Source organism: Balaenoptera musculus, chromosome 1, assembly GCF_009873245.2.
Source record: "Balaenoptera musculus isolate JJ_BM4_2016_0621 chromosome 1, mBalMus1.pri.v3, whole genome shotgun sequence".
NCBI lineage: Eukaryota > Metazoa > Chordata > Mammalia > Artiodactyla > Balaenopteridae > Balaenoptera > Balaenoptera musculus.
In genome coordinates this window covers 11,480,020-11,497,782 of record NC_045785.1, presented here as the reverse complement: position 1 = coordinate 11,497,782, position 17,763 = coordinate 11,480,020, and the positions used below count along the sequence as shown (strand labels likewise).

At 49.2% G+C, this 17,763-nt stretch overlaps 1 protein-coding gene across 2 annotated transcripts in view; it reads right to left on the bottom strand.

Moving 5' to 3' along the window:
• Positions 1-17,763, bottom strand: part of KAZN (kazrin, periplakin interacting protein) — a 462,050-nt gene that overhangs the window by 11,343 nt on the left and 432,944 nt on the right. For both annotated transcript variants that reach the window (XM_036861208.1, XM_036861217.1), the window contains 4 exons: positions 10,475-10,680; positions 9,964-10,082; positions 1,861-2,092; positions 457-558 (listed from right to left, as the gene is read on the bottom strand). In XM_036861208.1, the coding sequence (XP_036717103.1) occupies positions 457-558; positions 1,861-2,092; positions 9,964-10,082; positions 10,475-10,680 (659 nt within the window). The remainder of the gene's footprint in view (positions 1-456; positions 559-1,860; positions 2,093-9,963; positions 10,083-10,474; positions 10,681-17,763) is intronic.

The following is a 17,763-nucleotide window of genomic DNA, read 5'->3' as shown; positions in this document are numbered from 1 at the left end:
CTGAGGGGGCCCCACCTCCACTGGGGATATGCCCCCAGCAGCAAGGGCTTGGCCTCCGGGGACCAGTTCATTTAATACTGAGAGGGAACCCCACCCCACTCTTGTAGGGCCATGAGAGCAGCGACTGGACTATTTTGTCACTGAGATACCCAGACCTAGGCAGGCAGCCCATAAATGCTTGTTGAGGGAGAAGACGGATGTGGATTCAATCCCACCCTGGCTTCAGAGAGCGAGAATGGCTCAGCATTCCCTGCTGCCCCATGAGATGGGGTGCTGCTGGGGGGATGGCAGGAGGGGGGAGCAGTTCCCTCCTCTTGAGTGACAGGAGGCAGGTTATTCTTGCCAGCCCGGGCAACGATGCCTCAGCCCACGCAGAAATGGATATTGATTTGCACACACACAGATGTGCATGGGATTTGCCCAAGGGTCACCCCCAGCCCCGCCATCGCCCCTCACCTTCAGGTCAATATCTCGCACCCACTTGAGCACCCGCTGGTTGGTCCAGACCACGGGGTCTACGTTCTGCGTCTCGCAGCGAGCCCGGCGCTCCTGGAGGGCCTGTTGGGGTGGGGAGGGTGGGTCAGCCAGGGGGACGAGGGTCCACGGTGCTGGCAGGGACCTCAGCGTGCGGATGCGAGGCTCCTGGCCAGGCCATCCACGGCTGCTCTGGCCACGTCGATCCTTTCATTCTGGAAGATGGGGAGAAGCCCACTTCCGGGGTGAAGGAGCCTGGAGGCAGAGCCGCCTGCATCCGGAGGGTTGGGGCTGCCTGGGACCCACGGCGGCTGCCTAGCTGTGTATCCCAGCCCCCTGCTCACCTGACTTGGAGCAGGAGCTCGATGCGTGTTTGTGGAGGGACGTCCCCAGATGAGGCCACCCATTTCCACACTTCACCGTCATGATCTTCCCACTCGTCACCTCCTGTACCAGACTGGGGGTCCTGGGGGCAGGGCCTGTGTCCTCATCACTTCCTGTGCCCAGGGCTCTGCATTGGGTGTTTGAGAAGGCCATGATGACCCCTCTTCTGTCCCTCTCCTCCCACCCCTGAATTGCTTGTGCTCTGACGGTGCTCTAAGAAAAGTAAGCCGTCTGCACTCAGCCCCACAGACCCCAGCAGCCTGGGGCCCCTCCCTCAGGGGAATATGTGGGGAGAGGTGCCGGTAGGCCTTGGAGGAGCTGAAGCAGGTGCCCTGGGCTCTCTGGGTGGCAGCACTCAGAACAAGGGGCACTCAGAGTCCAAACTCTATATGCCCTACAGTCCCCCGGTTACCTGTTCGCACTCCCGTTCACTCTCCCACCTCAAACCCAGCATGGGAACCACACAGGACTCTCAGTTCTTCTGCTGCCACAGATCTGTCCTCTGGGCCTTAGTCTATGCTGTTCCCTCTCTGGGCTGCTTTCCCCCTCATACCTTCTATTGACTGATCCCTGAAATTCCTCCTTCAGGTCTCACTTTAGGTGTCACTACCTCTGGGAGGGCTTCTCTGATCCCTCTGGAAGCTTCTCCTTTGGGTTTTCAGAAAACTCTGGGCTTCTCTCATTGGGACAACCTTCCATGATGTTGTGACCACAAGCTTCTTTCTGGTTTCCCCTGATAAGCAGTGAGTCCTTGGAGGATGAGTGTTTCCCGTTTCCCCTGAATTGAGCACAGGGTCTGGCCCATCCCCAATAAGCAGTTGTTTAAAGGAGGGAGGGAGAGAGGAAGGGATGGATGGATGGATGGACGGATGGACAGGTAGAAGGATGGATGGATGGATAGATAGACGGGTGGGCAGATGAGCAAGTGGTTGGATGGACAGACAGCGGATGCAGAGAGGAAAGCAGGGCTGTGGAAGGTGCCCCCCCCACCCCGCTTCTCACCTCCCTGCTGAAGTTCACTTGGTACAGCAGCTCGATTCCCAGCAGGATGCTGATCTGGTGGAACTTCTTGGACACATTCAGGTGCTTCTCCAGGTCCCGCTTCATCAGGGAGTTCAGCATCCGCCCATCGACCAGGTGGTTTTGGAAGGCCTGGGAGTACTGGGACAGGCCGATGTCATTCAGCCAGGCCTTGGCCACCCAGTGATGGTCCAGGTCAGCGGCTTTGGACAGGCTGGTGAGGAGAGACACAGCCGGCGAGAGGGGTGGGTGGGGAAAGGTGGCAGAAACAGAGGGACAGGAGAAATGGGGCAGAGACGAGCAGAGATGAAGAAGGAGAAGCAAAACAATGGCGGGGAGGGGACACAGACATAGAAATGAACAGGGATGGAGTGGAGAGACAGAGAGGAAGAAAGACAGAGGGCAGAGGTGGGGAGAGGTGGATGGAGGGGAGAGAGAGAGGAGGAGACAGGGAGAGACACAGGGAGAGAGGGACAGAGACATAGGAGAGAGACACAGACACAGAGGAGACAGAGAGATATAGACAGAGAGAGAGGCAGACAGACACAGAGAGACAGAGACAGAGGGAGAGACAGAAACAGAGAGCAAGCCCCAGAGGACAAAAAAGGGATCAACAGACAGGCAGAGGGAACAAGAAGAGAAGAGACCACGTTCAGACACACTGAGAGTGGAAAGGGACAATGACAGAGCCGCAGGGACGAATGCAGCAGTAAGCAGCACCTCTGGGGACCCCGGCACCCCCACCCCCCAGAGTCACACAGTGACACGTCTTGGAATCAGAAATAAACCCCACGTTTTGCTTATTCCAAGTCCTCTCTCCTCACCGCCGTATCTCAGATGTTCTGTATCCCACCCAGAACTTCACCCAGCGCCACGCGCATGCGCACGTAGTAGGTGCACAACGAATACGTCCCAAACGGATAAAAGTGTGGTCCCCTCAGACGTCATTCCCCTGCTCGCCACAGGGTGGCAGCCTCGCAGAATGAATGAGGACAGCGCCTCCCACCTGCGGAGGAACTTTGAGAAACGACCGGAGGTGATGCCGGGTAGGGAGCTGCATTGCTGAAGTGGGAGCCTCGGGGGACCACAAAGGGATCCTGATGTGAAAGAGAAATAATGCGCTTACGGAGTGACGCCGCCCTCCTCCCCAGGCCTGGGATCTGGGCCGGCAGAGGGAGCGCCCCTCACCCACTCCCCAGCTGGGGTGGGATGGAGGCTGTGAGTAGAGCACCCTACAGGCCAAGCTGGAGACCTGGGTGGGGTTTTCAACCTCACCTGACTCTGCTTCCTCCTTTCTACTCTCCACCGCTCACTCTACGCACCGTCGTCTCCCCCCGGACTTCGCCTTCTAACTGGTCTCCCTGCCTCTGGGGCCCCTCCAGGCCCTTCCCTAGGATGGAGATAGCGGATCACGCCCCTCCCCTCCTGCTGGTGTCCTCGACGGCTCCTCGCTTTCTTCCTCCGCTCCAAGAATGTGTATTGAGCAGCTACTTAGCTCCATGCCGGGTAGATGCGGCCTTACAATGGGCACATCTCCCATCTTCACCCCTTCCCTTCCCCACCCCTACACTCTCCCGTCTGGGGCTGACCTCCATTTCCAGGGCTCTGGATCACATCTGTTAACAGGGACTTGCAAGTTCACATCTCTCCTTGCTCGCCTCTTCTGAGCCCCGGATTCTAACCAGCTGCCCTCTTGACATCTCCTCCTGGCACGGGCATCTCAAATTTAACAGGGTCCAAATGAAATGCCCGTCCTCTCTCCCATCTCCCCATCCTCACTTGCCCCGCCTCTCCCCTCCCCCACCCTGTCTATCTATCAATCACTCTGGTCAGTGTGTCCGTCCCCCTGTCTCCTTTTCTGGGGTCAAGCCATGGCCATCTCTGGCATAGATTTCTGCAGCTGCCTCCTGACTGCCCCCACCCCACCCCCTTGCCCCTTCTAATCCACTTTCCCCGTGGCTGCCAGATGGCCTTTTAAATACATCCATCAGATCATGTCACTCTTCTACTTAAAACCCTCTCTTAGAGGAATCTTCAGTGCATATTACTAAGTGAAAGAAGCCAATCTGAAAAGGCTACATACTGTATGATTTCAACTATATGACATTCTGGAAAAGGCAAAACTAAGGAGACAGCAAAAAGACCAGTGGTTTCCAGGGTTTGGGGGACAGGGAGGGATGAAAAGGTAGAGCAGAGAAGATTTTTAGGGCAGTGAATCTATTCAGTATGGTACTGTAATGATGGATGCACTCCATTATATGTTTGTCCAAATCCGTAGAATGTATAGCACCAAGAGTGAACCCTAATGTAAACTATGGACTTTGGGTAACAATGATGTGTCGTTGTAGGTTCAACTGAAACAAATATTCCATCTGGAGGGGGATGTTGATAATGGGAGGCGAGGCACCTGTGAGGGCAGGCGGTTTATGGGAAATCTCTGTAGCTTCCCCTCAGTTTTGCTGTGAAACTAAAACTGCTCTAAAAAATAAAGTCTTTAAAAATGAGGGAGGAAACAGAGACTTTTTTAAACATGCAAAATTGAAAGAATTCATCATCAGAGGAATGAACTACAAGAAATGTAAAAGGAATTTCTTCGAGAGAAAAGAAAATAATGACCACATGGAAATTTGGACTACACAAAAGAATAAAGAGAACTCCTAAAACTCAACAAAGAAAACAAACAACCCGATTCAGAAATGGGCAAAGGACTTGAATAAACGTTTCTCCAAAGAAGATATAAGAATGGCTAATAGGCCCATGAAAAGATGCTCAATGTCACTAATCATGAGGGAAATGCAAATCAAAACTGTGATAAAATACCACTCCATACCCATTAGGATGGCTACTATCAAAAAAACCAGAAAACAAGTGTTGGCAAGGATGTGGAGAAATTGGAACCCTTGTGCACTGTTGGTGAGGATGTACAATGGTATAGCTGCTGTGGAAAACAGTATGACTGTTCCTCAGAAAATTAAAAATAGAATTATCATATGATGCGGCAATTCCACTTTTGAATATATATCCAAAAGTATTGAAATCAGGGTCTCGAAGAGATATTTGTACATCCAGGTTCATTGCAGCAATATTCACAAGAGCTAAAACGTAGAAACAACCCAAGTGTCCATTGATGGATGAATAGATAAGCAAAATGGGCTACATACATAAAAGGGAATATTTTTCAGCCTTAAAAAGGAAGGAAGGGCTTCCCTGGTGGCACAGTGGTTAAGAATCCGCCTGTCAATGCAGGGGACATGGGTTCGAGCCCTGGTCCCGGAAGGTTCCACATGCTGCGGAGCAACTAGGCCCGTGAGCCACAATTACTGAGCCTGCGCGTCTGGAGCCTGTGCTCCGCAACAAGAGAGGCCGCGATGGTGAAAGGCCCGCGCACCGCGATGAAGAGTGGCCCCCGCTCGCCGCAACTAGAGAAAGCCCTCGCACAGAAACGAAGACCCAACACAGCCAAAAATAAATAAATAAATAAAAAAAATAAAGGGATTCCTTTAAAAAAAAAATGCAAAATACTCCATTACATTTAAAAAAAAAAAAAAAAGGAAGGAAATTCTCTCATATGCTACAACATGGATGAATCTTGAGGACATTATGCTAAGTGAAATAAGCCAGTCACAAAAAGACAAATACTGTGTGATTCCACTTATATGAGGTACTTAGGGTAGTCAGATTCATAAAGAAAGTAGAATGGTGGTTGCAGGTATCCTGGGGGAAGGGGAGAATGGAGAGTTAGTGTTAATGGGTACAGTTTCAGTTTTACAAGATGAAAAGACTTCTGGAGATGGATGGTGGTGATGGTTACACAATAATGTGAATGTACTTAATACCACTGAACTGTACACTTACAAATGATTAAGATGGTAAATTTTGTGTGTTTTACCACAATAAAAAAATTTTTTTTAAAAGAAGATGATTGGAAATGGTAAATAATCTCGGTAAATATTTTCCTCATTTGCTAATCTCCTTAAAAGATAATGGCCAGTTTAAAAGAAAAATAATAAGCATGTATTATGGAGGATATATATATATTTGTATATATATAGACAATAGTACAAAGGAAGGAGGAAAAAGCATGTTACACTACACACAAAGTTGTATAATATTATTTGAAGATAGTGTTAAGCTTTCTGTGTATTGTAAACTATAGAGCAATAATTAAAAATAACACAAAGAAGTATAGCTCATAAGCCAGTAGTGGGAACACTCAATAAAAAGCCAGTAAAAGAGGGAAAAAAGAACAGAGTAGATTTGAATAAAATAAAGCAAGGAAACTCTCCTGTGGCGCCCCTTTGCAGGGATAAAATCTGAAATCGCAAATCCTTGGGATTTTGCAGGGATAAAATCTGAAATCACAAGTCCTTGGGGTGATCTCACAGGTCCGGGCTCCCCTTCCCACCGGGCTTGGGCTGGAAGCACTTCCGGGACACCCTGAGGCTTTTGCTCCTCGGGTGGTGGGGGTCCCCGCCTCGCCCGGCACCCATTTCCTTCCAGCCCTGCCCGGGTTCTCCCTTCCCCTCCCCTCCCCTCCCGGGTGTCAGCTCCCACCTTGCAGAGGCTGCCTCTGACTGTGCCGTCTGAACTTGCCCCCTGACCTGCTGCTCTGCCTCTAACAATTCCCTTCACAGCACCGATCACACATGGAACTTTACAAATGAATTATCTGAGCCCAGGGACTGTGTTCTCTAGGCTCTGAGTCAGCCTAGTGCCGAATGCGTAGCAGACATATCATCGGAAGGATTGAGGGCAGAAAGGTGGGCTCCCGGCTTCGCTCCCCTCCTCCCGCCCCTCGGCCACCCAGAACCACTGGGTCTGCCTCCAAGGGCCAGGGCCTCCTGGCCTCCAGGGCTGTTCTCCACCCTATCCTCTTCACCTGCTTAACTCCTGCAAGACTCTGTTGAGATATGGCTCTCCCCAAAGCCTTCCAGGACCCCTGTGCTAGGTCAAGACCCTCCTTGTGTCCAGAGCCTCTTCAGAGCCCTCGCATTTGTCACACTGGGTAATTGCGGCTCGTCTGGCCAGCTGTCCACCGGACCCTCAGCTCCTGGAGGGCAGGACCGGGTGTGGCGTATCTACGAATGCCCAGGCTCCCCACCTGGCTCAGAGCTAATGCCCAACAGCTTCTGGTTTAGAGTCCAGTGCAAGGAAGACAGGGCCAGGCTGGGCGAGGGGGGCACCGGCTCCAGGCTTCCCAGAGGCTGCCCAGCACCCAGCTCCTGAGCTGGAACCTTCTGGCCCAAGACAAGCTCCCTTCTAGGATGAGAAGGTGCCTGGGTGACCCGCTCCAGCCTCGTCACTTCAGAGGGACTCTTCCCAGGCCCAGCCGTCATTGCTCTCTTCCCTGGGAAAGGGGCTGAAGCTCACGGCCTCTGAATCAGATGCCGTTGGGCCTTTGATGGAGACCAGAAGACTTCTTTCCCGTCTGAAGGAAGGGTCTGGTCAGCAAATCAATGGTGCAACCAGACGTGGGGTGTGCGGTGGGAGGGGGCCCATTTATAATCAGCAATATCCCTCTGCATGCTGATAATTAATGCACTCCTGCCCTTCCAAATGGTTCTCTTTCCATTAAAGTTGTCCCCGTGCGGCCTCAGCTTGGCAACACTTTCCCAGCTGTTGGTGTGAGCCATTGTAAGCGCCGAAGGTGAATAAAACAGAATGATTTTAAAAGTAATTCAAATATTTTATAAAATTTGACACTGCCCCCTCCTCAAACTGGGACCAAATTAGATCCTGAAATCCGAGTTTGGGCACAGAATTTCAATGTCATCTGGGTCATTATTCAGCACAGAAAACACGAGGCCACTCTAGCTCCATCAGCCTTAGATGAAAGACCTCGCGCCTCTGTACCTCGGTTTCCTCTTCTGTAAAATGGGGCTACTCCTGCTTGCCTCCTGGGCTAAAAGTGATAAGAGAAGGTAAGAGAAGGTAAAGTCCTTAGCACAGGGTCTGGGATGCATTCAGACCCTGCATTATTATTCCAGAAATAATAGTAGCAGGAGCTACATCATTGATGTTTTGAACACAAAGGCAACTTGGGAGAGTGGAAAGGGAATTGACTTTGAAGTCAGATCTTTTGTAGTGTGACTTTGTGTCCATTATTTCTCTGGCCTCACTTTCTCCACCTTTAAAATGGGGGTAAGAATGTCTATCCTGCCTTGATGTTGTGATGGTCAAATAAAATCATGTCCATAAAGTGACGGACAGGTTGTCAGGGGTTGGCAGATTTTGTCAGGATTTTAGAGGTAAGGGGAGCCAGGACCAGAGAGGGCAATGTCATGCCCAGAGTCACACAGGATGTATTCTCAAAGATGACCTCACCGGGGTTCTTACCCTAGAGTTCACAGCCCCCTCAAAGTTCCACAGGTGGGTCAGAGAGTCCCAGAATGCAAAGTTGTGAAGTTTTGTGTATTTCTTCTGGGGCAAGTTTTGGAAGTTCTTATTAGATTCTCAAAGGCGCCATGATCTCGCACAGTTAAAGAGCCACTATCCTAATTTAACCCCCTTTACTTCACAGGTGGAGAAACCAAGTCCCACAGAGGGCAAGGTCACAGGGCAAGTTAGAGACAGGCCAGGATTCCTTAGGGAATGGAGCCGTTAAATGAAGGCCCCTCCCTGCTCTAGGAGGCCCTGGGTGTCTAATGCCCAGGCCATGGTTTTGGAAACAGTCATGCTTATGGCTCTCATAAATTTTCAAAATCCGTTCACATCTGGCTTCTGAGTTGAATCCATCCCTTTCCAGGCGCTACGAGGTTCTGAAGGGTCTGCTGAATTTGGGGGGAACTTGGGCAGTGATCCCACATTTTTGAGAGGTGAGACAGGCAGCCCCACCGTGTTCAAGTAACCATGATCATGTTGGGAATGGGAGGGGTTGGGAGGTGTTTCTAGCTTGTATGACCCAGGATGGTGAGCTTTGGGGGATTGGGGGAAGGCACTGGGTAGGGGTGGGTGGTGAGTGTGAGGTGCTTGTGGGACCCTCAGGAGGGGAAGCTCAGCTGGGTTGCAAGCTCCTGCCCTGCTCCCCCCTGCCCCCAACTCTCCACTCCTCCACCCCTCCCCCACCCCAGCCCTGCCATCTAGGAGGGTCCAGACCTGCTGACAGGGCCCAGGGCCTTCTTGCTTTGCTTGTTGTGAGTTGCTGCCTGAGTTTCTGATCCCATCTCATCTCTATTTCCTGTCACCACGGAATCACTCTCCGGGACACCCAGGAATTTGCTTTTCCTGCTTCCAAACCAGCCTTCTTTTCTACCTCCAGCCCCCTCTTTTTTCTTAATCCACAAAGCTGCTTCTGCAAATAATAAATAGCACACACCACCAGGTTTGATTAATTAACTGCACAAAAATGCTGGGGAAACCAGTGAAGGAGATAATTACGCAAAACAGATAGTGTCAGGTTTACCAGCTACTTTTCTTCCCCCTCCTGCTCTCTGAGGACTTGGGGGAGGGGTCCTTCCCTTTTCCCTGGAGCGCTTGGTGAAAGAGGGGCTCCCCAATAAGTCCTGCTCACAAAGGTCAGGAGAGAGGCAGGCGGGGGTGGGGGTGGGGGTGGGTAATGAGCAATGGGGGCAGGGCGGCCGCGCTGGGGACACACCTGATGGGCCATCTTCAGCCATTCCCAGGTGCGCTTGCCGATAGACGCCCCCTCCCACCGGGCCCCAAACCAGGCCCATTTCTTCTCTTCCTCCCTGCTTTAGGCTCTTACCTGGAATGGTAAGAGCTGGGCTTTGAGGTGGGAGTAGGTAGAACACACAGTTTGGCCAAATTCCCCAGATCCACTGGGGCTGCCCCACCTCCCAGACAGAGGAGTTCTGGGGGGCGTGAAGCCCCCTGACTGCGGCAGCGGGGAGATCATAGGGCATCTGGGGCCTCACTGAGTTTGTTCTCCATCTTTCTACGGGGAGGGCCAGCCCAGAGTGGGGCTAGGCTGTGCTCGGGCCCCTGCCCAGTGGCGCCCCGGGCCCTGGCACTCCTCCCGCCTGGCCCAGCTCACAGCGCCCGCTCCCTCCACCCGTGTGACCCCCAGGAGGCGAGGTCTCGGGTGGGCTCTCTTCCCCTCCCCCCGGGGCCCGGGCGCCGGCTCACCTCCTGCCCGCCTCGGCGTCGCGGTAGTCCTCGATGGCCAGCCGGAGCTTGCGCCGGTGCAGGGAGCTGCACACGCCCAGGCCCAGCTCCAGGTCCTCGTCACTCAGGCTCAGCAGCACCTGCGCCGGCAGGAGGGGACTGAGCACCGGAAGGGAGGCGTGGGGGCGGGGACCCAAGGCACCCCTCCCCTCAGTGGGCGCACGGCTCCGGGGACGTCTCTGCAGCCGCCTCGCCTTCAGCCACTGGTCCATGAGGCCAGGCGGTGGGATCACTGACCTGGCTGAAAGGGCCCCCCCAGTCCTGCCCTGCGTCCCTCCAGCCAGGTCAGGGAAGGTTAGTCCCATTTTAAAGACGAGGAGGCTGAGGCTCCGAAGGGCTGTGTGCCTTGTCGGAGAGACACAATGGTTTACTGGGGTCCCTGGAGCCTGAACCCGGTTCAGCCAGCTCCTCTAACCCAGACGATGGGAGGGTGGAGGGGGGCGTTCCCACGGGGGCCCGGCAGGTGCCCTACCTTCCCACTCTTGACGTTCTCCGCACAGGCCTTGACGTACATGGGCATGGCCATGACCACCTCCAGCCAGGCCTGGACGGTGCCGGCCTTCCAGTGCGACATGGGCGTGGTCCTGACCAGCTCCACCTGCTGCAGCCGGTCTGTCTGCTCCTCGCCCTCCGACAGGCTGAGGCTCTGTCGCGTGGGGCTGCACTGGCTGTCCGAGTCTGCAACACACAAGCACACAGGGCCGTGCTGGGGAGTGGGGCGAGGGGCAGGGCAGGGGCTGCAGGGGGCAGGGACTGGGCAGGCTGCGTCCCCTGAGTCTGCACCCCTGGGGATGCAGGGGGTGGGCAGGGATGTCTTTCCCCCCATGCATTTCTTCTTTTCAGAATCCAAGCGGCTTTTGTTTTGTTTTGCTGCCCCTCCCCCAGTCCAAAGTAATCTGTGCCCTCTAAAAGAAAAGAATTTTAAAAACTTAATCCAGAAGAGAATAAAAATAAAATAGAAAGTGAAAATCACCCCAAATCCTACGCTACCCAGAGACAGCAGCTGCTAGTATTTAGTTAAATGGTCTTTGGGATACACAAATGCCTACGCTTACAAACAAACACAGATCCCCACGTTTACATGATGTGTTCCGTTTTGTAATATGCTGTTCTCATTTACACGACGCAGGACACCCTTCCGTCTCAGCAGAGACTGCACAGGATTCGTCAAAGGGATGCTCTGAATCTATTTCACCCGCTGCCTGTTGATGGGCCTGGGTAGTTCCTCATTTTTCACTATTGTAAACAACGCCAAGGCAGTCATCTTTGGGCAACAGGGTGATTTATATTTTTAGGATAAATGGAGCCCCAGCTCTATTCCTTAACACACCGAAGCCTGTTTCTGGAGTGGCCCTCGCAGACAAAAACGTCTCTCCACCAGCATTTTCCAACCCCATTCCTTAATCCATGGTCGGCTGCATCAACACTTGATAAATATACCAAGTTCAGGTGGTGAAGAGTCAACCGAGAAGGGAAAAGAATCTTTCTCTAAAAGCAGGGTTAAATGAAAACCCAAATGGATAAACTCAATACCATAAGAGATGACAAGTATTAAAAAATAAGCCTGATTTGAAATGACCCTATATTATATTGTATATTATAAATCATTCTAATATGTAAACAATGCGTATCCATCAAATCGGCACATAGTAAAACAATGGGTGTGCAGAACACAAAAATGTTATAGTTACTGAGTTTGGAAGTATGAGGTTATTTCCCTCTTGCTATATAACTCTGGGTATCATCAAAGTTCCATAATAAACATGTATAAGTTTATAATGAAAAAACTGGAAAAATTAAAAAATTAGGAAGCAGTTATGGATGGGAGTTTGAATGAATGATGCTCCGTTTGTATGTTGGAATATAAGCAATTAATTTAAAAATCTGTCACAGGAGAATAGTTTTGACATGGGAAAATGTTCACAATCTATCATCAAGAGTAAAAGCACAGTACAAGATAGCACGTACAACGTAATCCCAACCACATTAAAAAAAATATTATATATAATGTATAATATAATTATGTATATGTAATATATACATATATATGTAATATATTACATTATACTAGGTGGGTAAATGTTAAAAGTCTTTATCTCTGGAAAGGGGTGATAGGTAATTGTGCATGAATGTGTGTGTGTGAGTGTGCACTTGTGAGTGTGCCAGTGTGTTTGCATGTTTTTCTAGTTCCCAAGTTTTCTGCATTGACTATATTATTTTTGAAATTGAAAAAAAACACAGCCTAGAAATCTTACTTTTTCAAGTCACAAAGCCCCTTCCCCCAATTCCCTTGCCTCCCTCTGTTGAAACACCTTGGATGACTCTTGGGAAATGGCTACACCATCTTGGTGGCCACACACTTCTCCTTCATCCCAGGTCCACCGAAACCTTTCTCCCCAATGCTTGGGGGCCTCTAACTGCCCAGCCAAGAGCCCTTCGGGGCCCACAGTCACCTGGCCTGAAAGATGCCATCTCCGGTACAGCAGGGCACTGGGCAGAGCGACCTAACTCTGGGTGGGCAGAGATGGTGCCTCGTGCCTCAGTTTCCACCTCTGCAAGTTGTCATGATGCTGCTCCCGGCCTTCTGCCCCCTTCTCTGGGCTGCCCTGCAGACTCAGTGACAGTGGGGGTGATGGGGCCTGTCTATACTGGATGGGTAGGGGTGAGAGGTCACTGCAGCATCATTATATTTCCCTTCTCAGGTGGATGGAAGGCGACCCCGTACCCCCCAGCCCGGAAAACAGCAGATGGCACAGACCATGTGCAGGTCACCAATCTGAGCACACATGTTGCCATGGTGCCCCGGAATGCGGAAACAGCAGCTGCCTCTACAGCCCTGCCTGGGGACTCCAAGACCCTGCCTGGTAAGAGAGCTAGCTGCCTGGCTAGGGGCACAGACCTCAGCCTAGGTGTCCCCTCCTGCTGGAACCGTGCTCCCAAGGACAGGCTTGGCTGGCAGGGAAGCCTTTCTGCTTGGGTCCTACAGGTGTTGACCACTGGCACCCAAACAGGGTGTCCTTCTTAGGTTGGAGAGAGCTGAGAACCTCTGCCTTATTCCTGTAGTGGAGTCCTGTCTCTGTTTCATGATTCTGGGAAGATGAGAGACCATGTGTGGCTAAATCTGGTTACCCCAGATCTCAAGACACAGCCCATGTTGTCCATTTGGACCAGCCCTATGGGAAGAGACCAGGCTTTGGAGTTGAATAGACTTTGGCTTTAGGCAAATTCCTTTACCTCTTGAAGCCTCGGTTTTCCCATCTATAAAATGGGAATAATATTCAATAATAATATCTACCACCTAGGTTAACATGACTATTGTAAGTTCTGAATGTGAAGCCATAGTAGGCGCTCAGTCAAGGGTGACTATTATTGGTAATAAAGGGCTTCTACCCTGGGGCTTGGGCAATTTTTTTGGCTATACCTAGAATTTAGCAGTAGTTGCCTCAGTCCCTCCCTGCATTCCTGGGATGAAATGTGATTTGAGTTCAGTTCAGGTGCTTAGGGAGGGAACCCAGTCCCACCTGTTGTCAAGCCCACCTGGGCAGAAGTTCATCGTCCCAGTCAGACTCCAGCCTGGCTGGGAGGGGGCACCTGTGAGGGGAGGGACGAATTTGTGGATTCTGTGCCAAGGTGGGAGCTAGGGGTGTGTTTGTGGTGCTTGGCTATATGTCCCCAGTGAGGGAGATCAAGGAGTGTAGGACGGGGAAAGACAGGAGAGAGAGAATGAAAGAGAGACTCAAAGAGCAAACCTTCAGGAAGAAATAGTGTTACAGAGACACAAAAACAAGAAGATAAACAGGCTGGAGAGACTGAGTAGAGAGGGAATGACAGATAAGTGGACAAAGAAAAAAAGCAGACGTCTGGGCTGTGTGTGTGTGTACACACTCGTGAGTGTGTGTTTTCCTGAGCTTGGTGTGTCTTTGTGAATGTGTGCAGGTTATTCTATAGCTAACAGACCTCGGGCCTGTGCGGGGAGCTGGCTTTTCAATTCACGTTGTTTATGGAGTCCAGGCTCGAGGAATGCCAGAGGCCAAGCTGGGTTCATATGAGCAAACCACACATTTTGGTTTCTGAGAAAAGACAGCTATTCACCAGCCCACCTCTTTCACCCCCTCCCCGCCCCGACCACCAGGACTGACGCCAAGGGGAAGATGCTGCAGAAGGACGGAGGGTTGGGGGAGTCTTTGCGGCCATAAACCATTAATTAAAGGCAATTTCCAAAATGTAGGCATTATGGTGCCAGATTTTATGTCTGGGATTCCATCAGTCCTGGCTTTTATTTCCCCTCTGTCTCAGCCCTGAGAGTGGGAATAACTCATGTTTATGGCCAGGAGCTCAGAGGAGGCTGGGGAGATAGAGGGGCTGACCGAGCCCCTGGCAGACTCTGAGGAGGTGCCAGCAACAAGCAGCCACTCTGGATCCTTCCGAACACCAGGAGGACCGTGGTGATTCTGGAAGGAGTGGGTCTCATCCTCCCAACCACCCCCAACACGCATGCACCGCAGAACCTCAGCAATTAGTCATTGAGTTCTCCCTCAAACTGGGCCTACAGAGGCAGCTGTGCTAGCCTAGCACAGGGCTTGGCAAACTACAGCCCAAGGGCCAAATCCAGCCCTCTACCTGTTTCCCTAGATAAAATTTTATTGGGACACAGCCATGCTCATTTGTTTACACATTGTCTAAGGCTGCTTTCCTGTTACAATAGCAGAGCTGAGTAGTTGTGACCGATTGGTCCAAAAAGCCTAAAATGTTTACTATCTGGCCTGTTATAGAAAATCCTTTACAGAAACCCTGAGGTTCCGAGGTGGCAATGGACTATGAGAGACCTTGGTTTGAAGCCCAGCTCTGCTGCTTACCAGCCAGATGATCCTGGGGAAGTGTTTTAAGTTTTCTCAGCCTCGCTTTCCCCATCTGTGAAATGGGGTGATAATAATGCTAATCTCACAGGTCTATGTGGGGATGAAAGGAGATGATGTATGATGTGGACAAAGTGCTCAGCCCGGTGTCTGGCATACAGTGCGTGCTCAGTGACTGAGCGGGACCTCTGTCCTCTGCAGGCTCATGTCCCTTACAGTCTAGACCCACTCTGTCCAGTGTAGTAGTCACAAGCCACATGTGGCCGTTGAGCACTTGCAGTATGGTTAGTCCCTGTTGAGAAGTGTCGACGGTATAAAATACACCCTGGATTTTGAAGACTTTGTACAAAAAAAGATGTAAAATATATCATTAATAATTTTTATATTGGTCACATATTGAAATGATAATATTTTGGGTATACGGAGTTAAAAAATATACATTACTACGACTCATTTCACCTGTTTCTTTTTACTTTTTAATGCATCTACCAGAAAATCTAAAACCACATATGTGGTTTACATTATATTTTACTGGGCAGAGCTAGTCTGGATGGAAGATTTTTGTTTGTTTTCTCATTCCGTTTTACCCCCTCTGTTTGTTTGGAAGTGAAGCACCCTATTTCTCTGTTTTTGGTTCAGTAGTTCTCTGAGTGTGGTCCCTGGGCCAGTAGCAGCAGCAACTCCTGGGAACTTGTTGGAAATGAAAATTCTAGATTCCCACCCCAGGTCTCCTGGCCCCCAGGTGATTCTGATGTATGCTGAAGTTCTAGAACCTTCTTTAATGATTACTCTTTGAGATTTACTATGCATATTTGACTTAAAACCTGGGGTTATCAATATCTTAATGCCCTCTCCTAAATAGTAAGAGTTATTTAACGCATATTACTTCTTTTTTTAAAAAATAAAATAAATTTATTTATTTATTTATTTATTTATTTATTTATTAGTTTTGGCTGCATTGGGTCTTCACTGGTGCGTGCAGGCTTTCTCTGGTTGCAGTGAGCGGGGGCTACTCTTCGTTGTGGTGCGTGGGCTTCTCGTTGCGGTGGCTTCTCTTGTTGCGGAGCATGGGCTCTAGGCGCGTGGGCTTCAGTAGTTGCAGCACGTGGGCTCAGTAGTTGTGACTCACGGGCTTAGTTGCTCCATGGCATGTGGGATCTTCCCAGACCAGGGATCAAACCTGTGTCCCCTGCATTGGCAGGTGGATTCTTAACCACTGTGCCACCAGTGAAGACCCTAAAACATATCACTTCTGATCACTCTTCCTGACTTACACTCTATCATGTCCAGTAGTAATTCCATCCTTTTAAAAAAAACCCCACAATTTAGACATTGTCATCATGATTACTTTATACTGCTAATATTTGCTTAAAATAATTTACCTACATGTTTACCAGTTTCTTTGTTCATCATTTCTTCTAGTGTCTCAGACCTCACTTCTAGGATAACTTTTCTTATTCCTGAAGAACATGATTTAAAAGTTCCTCCATAAAGATTATTTTGATGGTAAGCTTTTATGACTTATGTTTATCTGAAAAAAGTCTATATGTCATCCTTGTTCTTAAAGAGCTTTGCTGGGTACACAGTTTTAGGCTGACAGTTTTTTTTTTCTCTTTGCACTGGAAAACATTGCTCCACTATCTCTCTCTCGTTTTCACTAAAGAGAAGTCAGCTCCAGTCTGATTGTTGTTTTGTTAGCTACTCTTCAGAGTTTCTCTTTGTCTTTGGTGTTCAGTTTCATTATGAAGAGGCTAGAGGTAGCTTTCTTTTTATTTATCCTGATTGATATAAATTGTGCTTCCTGCATCTGTGGGTTCATTTTTGGAATATTCTCAACTATTACCTCTTAAAATATTACCTCTTCTCCATTCTCTGTTTGCTCTCCTTCTGGGGTTAGACTTTCTTCCCTATCTTATAACCTAGTGCTGCCCAATAGAACTTTCTGTGATAATGGAAATGTTGTATATAGGCATACCTTTTTTTTATTGCACTTCATTTTACTGTACTTGCAGATATTGATTTTTTTTACAAATTGAAGGTTTGTGGTAACCTTGCGCCAAGCAAGTCTATCAGCACCATTTTTCCAATAGCGTTTGCTCGCTTCATGTCTCTGTGTCAGATTTTGGCAATTCTCATAATATTCCAAAAACATTTTCATTATTACATTTGTTATGGTGACCTGTGATCAGTGATCTTTTATGTTACTATTGCAAAAAGATTACGACTTGATGAAGGCTCAGATGATGGTTAGCATTTGATAGCAATAAAGTATTTTTAAATTAAGGTATGTACACTGCTTTTTAGACATAATGCTATTGCATACCTAATAGAGTACAGTACAGTGTAAACATAACATTTATATGCACTGGGAAACCAAAAAAATTCATGTGACTTACTTTATTGTGGTATTTACTGTGGTGGTCTGAAACCCAACCCATGACATCTTTGAGGTCTGCCTGCAACATACATTGTCCAGTGTGACAGCTGTTAGCCACATGTGGCTATGAGCACTTAAAATGTGCTCATAGGAACTGAGTTATAAATTTAATTTGATTTTAATTGATCCAAATATACGTTTACATGGCCATATGTGGCTAGTGGCTATTGTAGTGGGCCAGAAAGCTCTGATTTCTCCTTCATGGTTTTCATCAACTTATCTCTCTGCATTGCATTCTGGGTAATTTCCTTAGACATATTTTCCATTTTAAAAATTCTCTCTTCAGCTATTTAGTCTGCTGTTTAACCCATCTTTTTTTTTTTTTTTTTTTTTGTTACCAACTATATATATATTTTTTCATTTCTAAAATTTCTATTTGGTTCTTTTTCAAGTTCGTCTGGTCTTTCCAGATAGTCTCTTGTTATTTGTTCAGGTCTATGATTTCTTACATTTCCTTAAATATCCTTA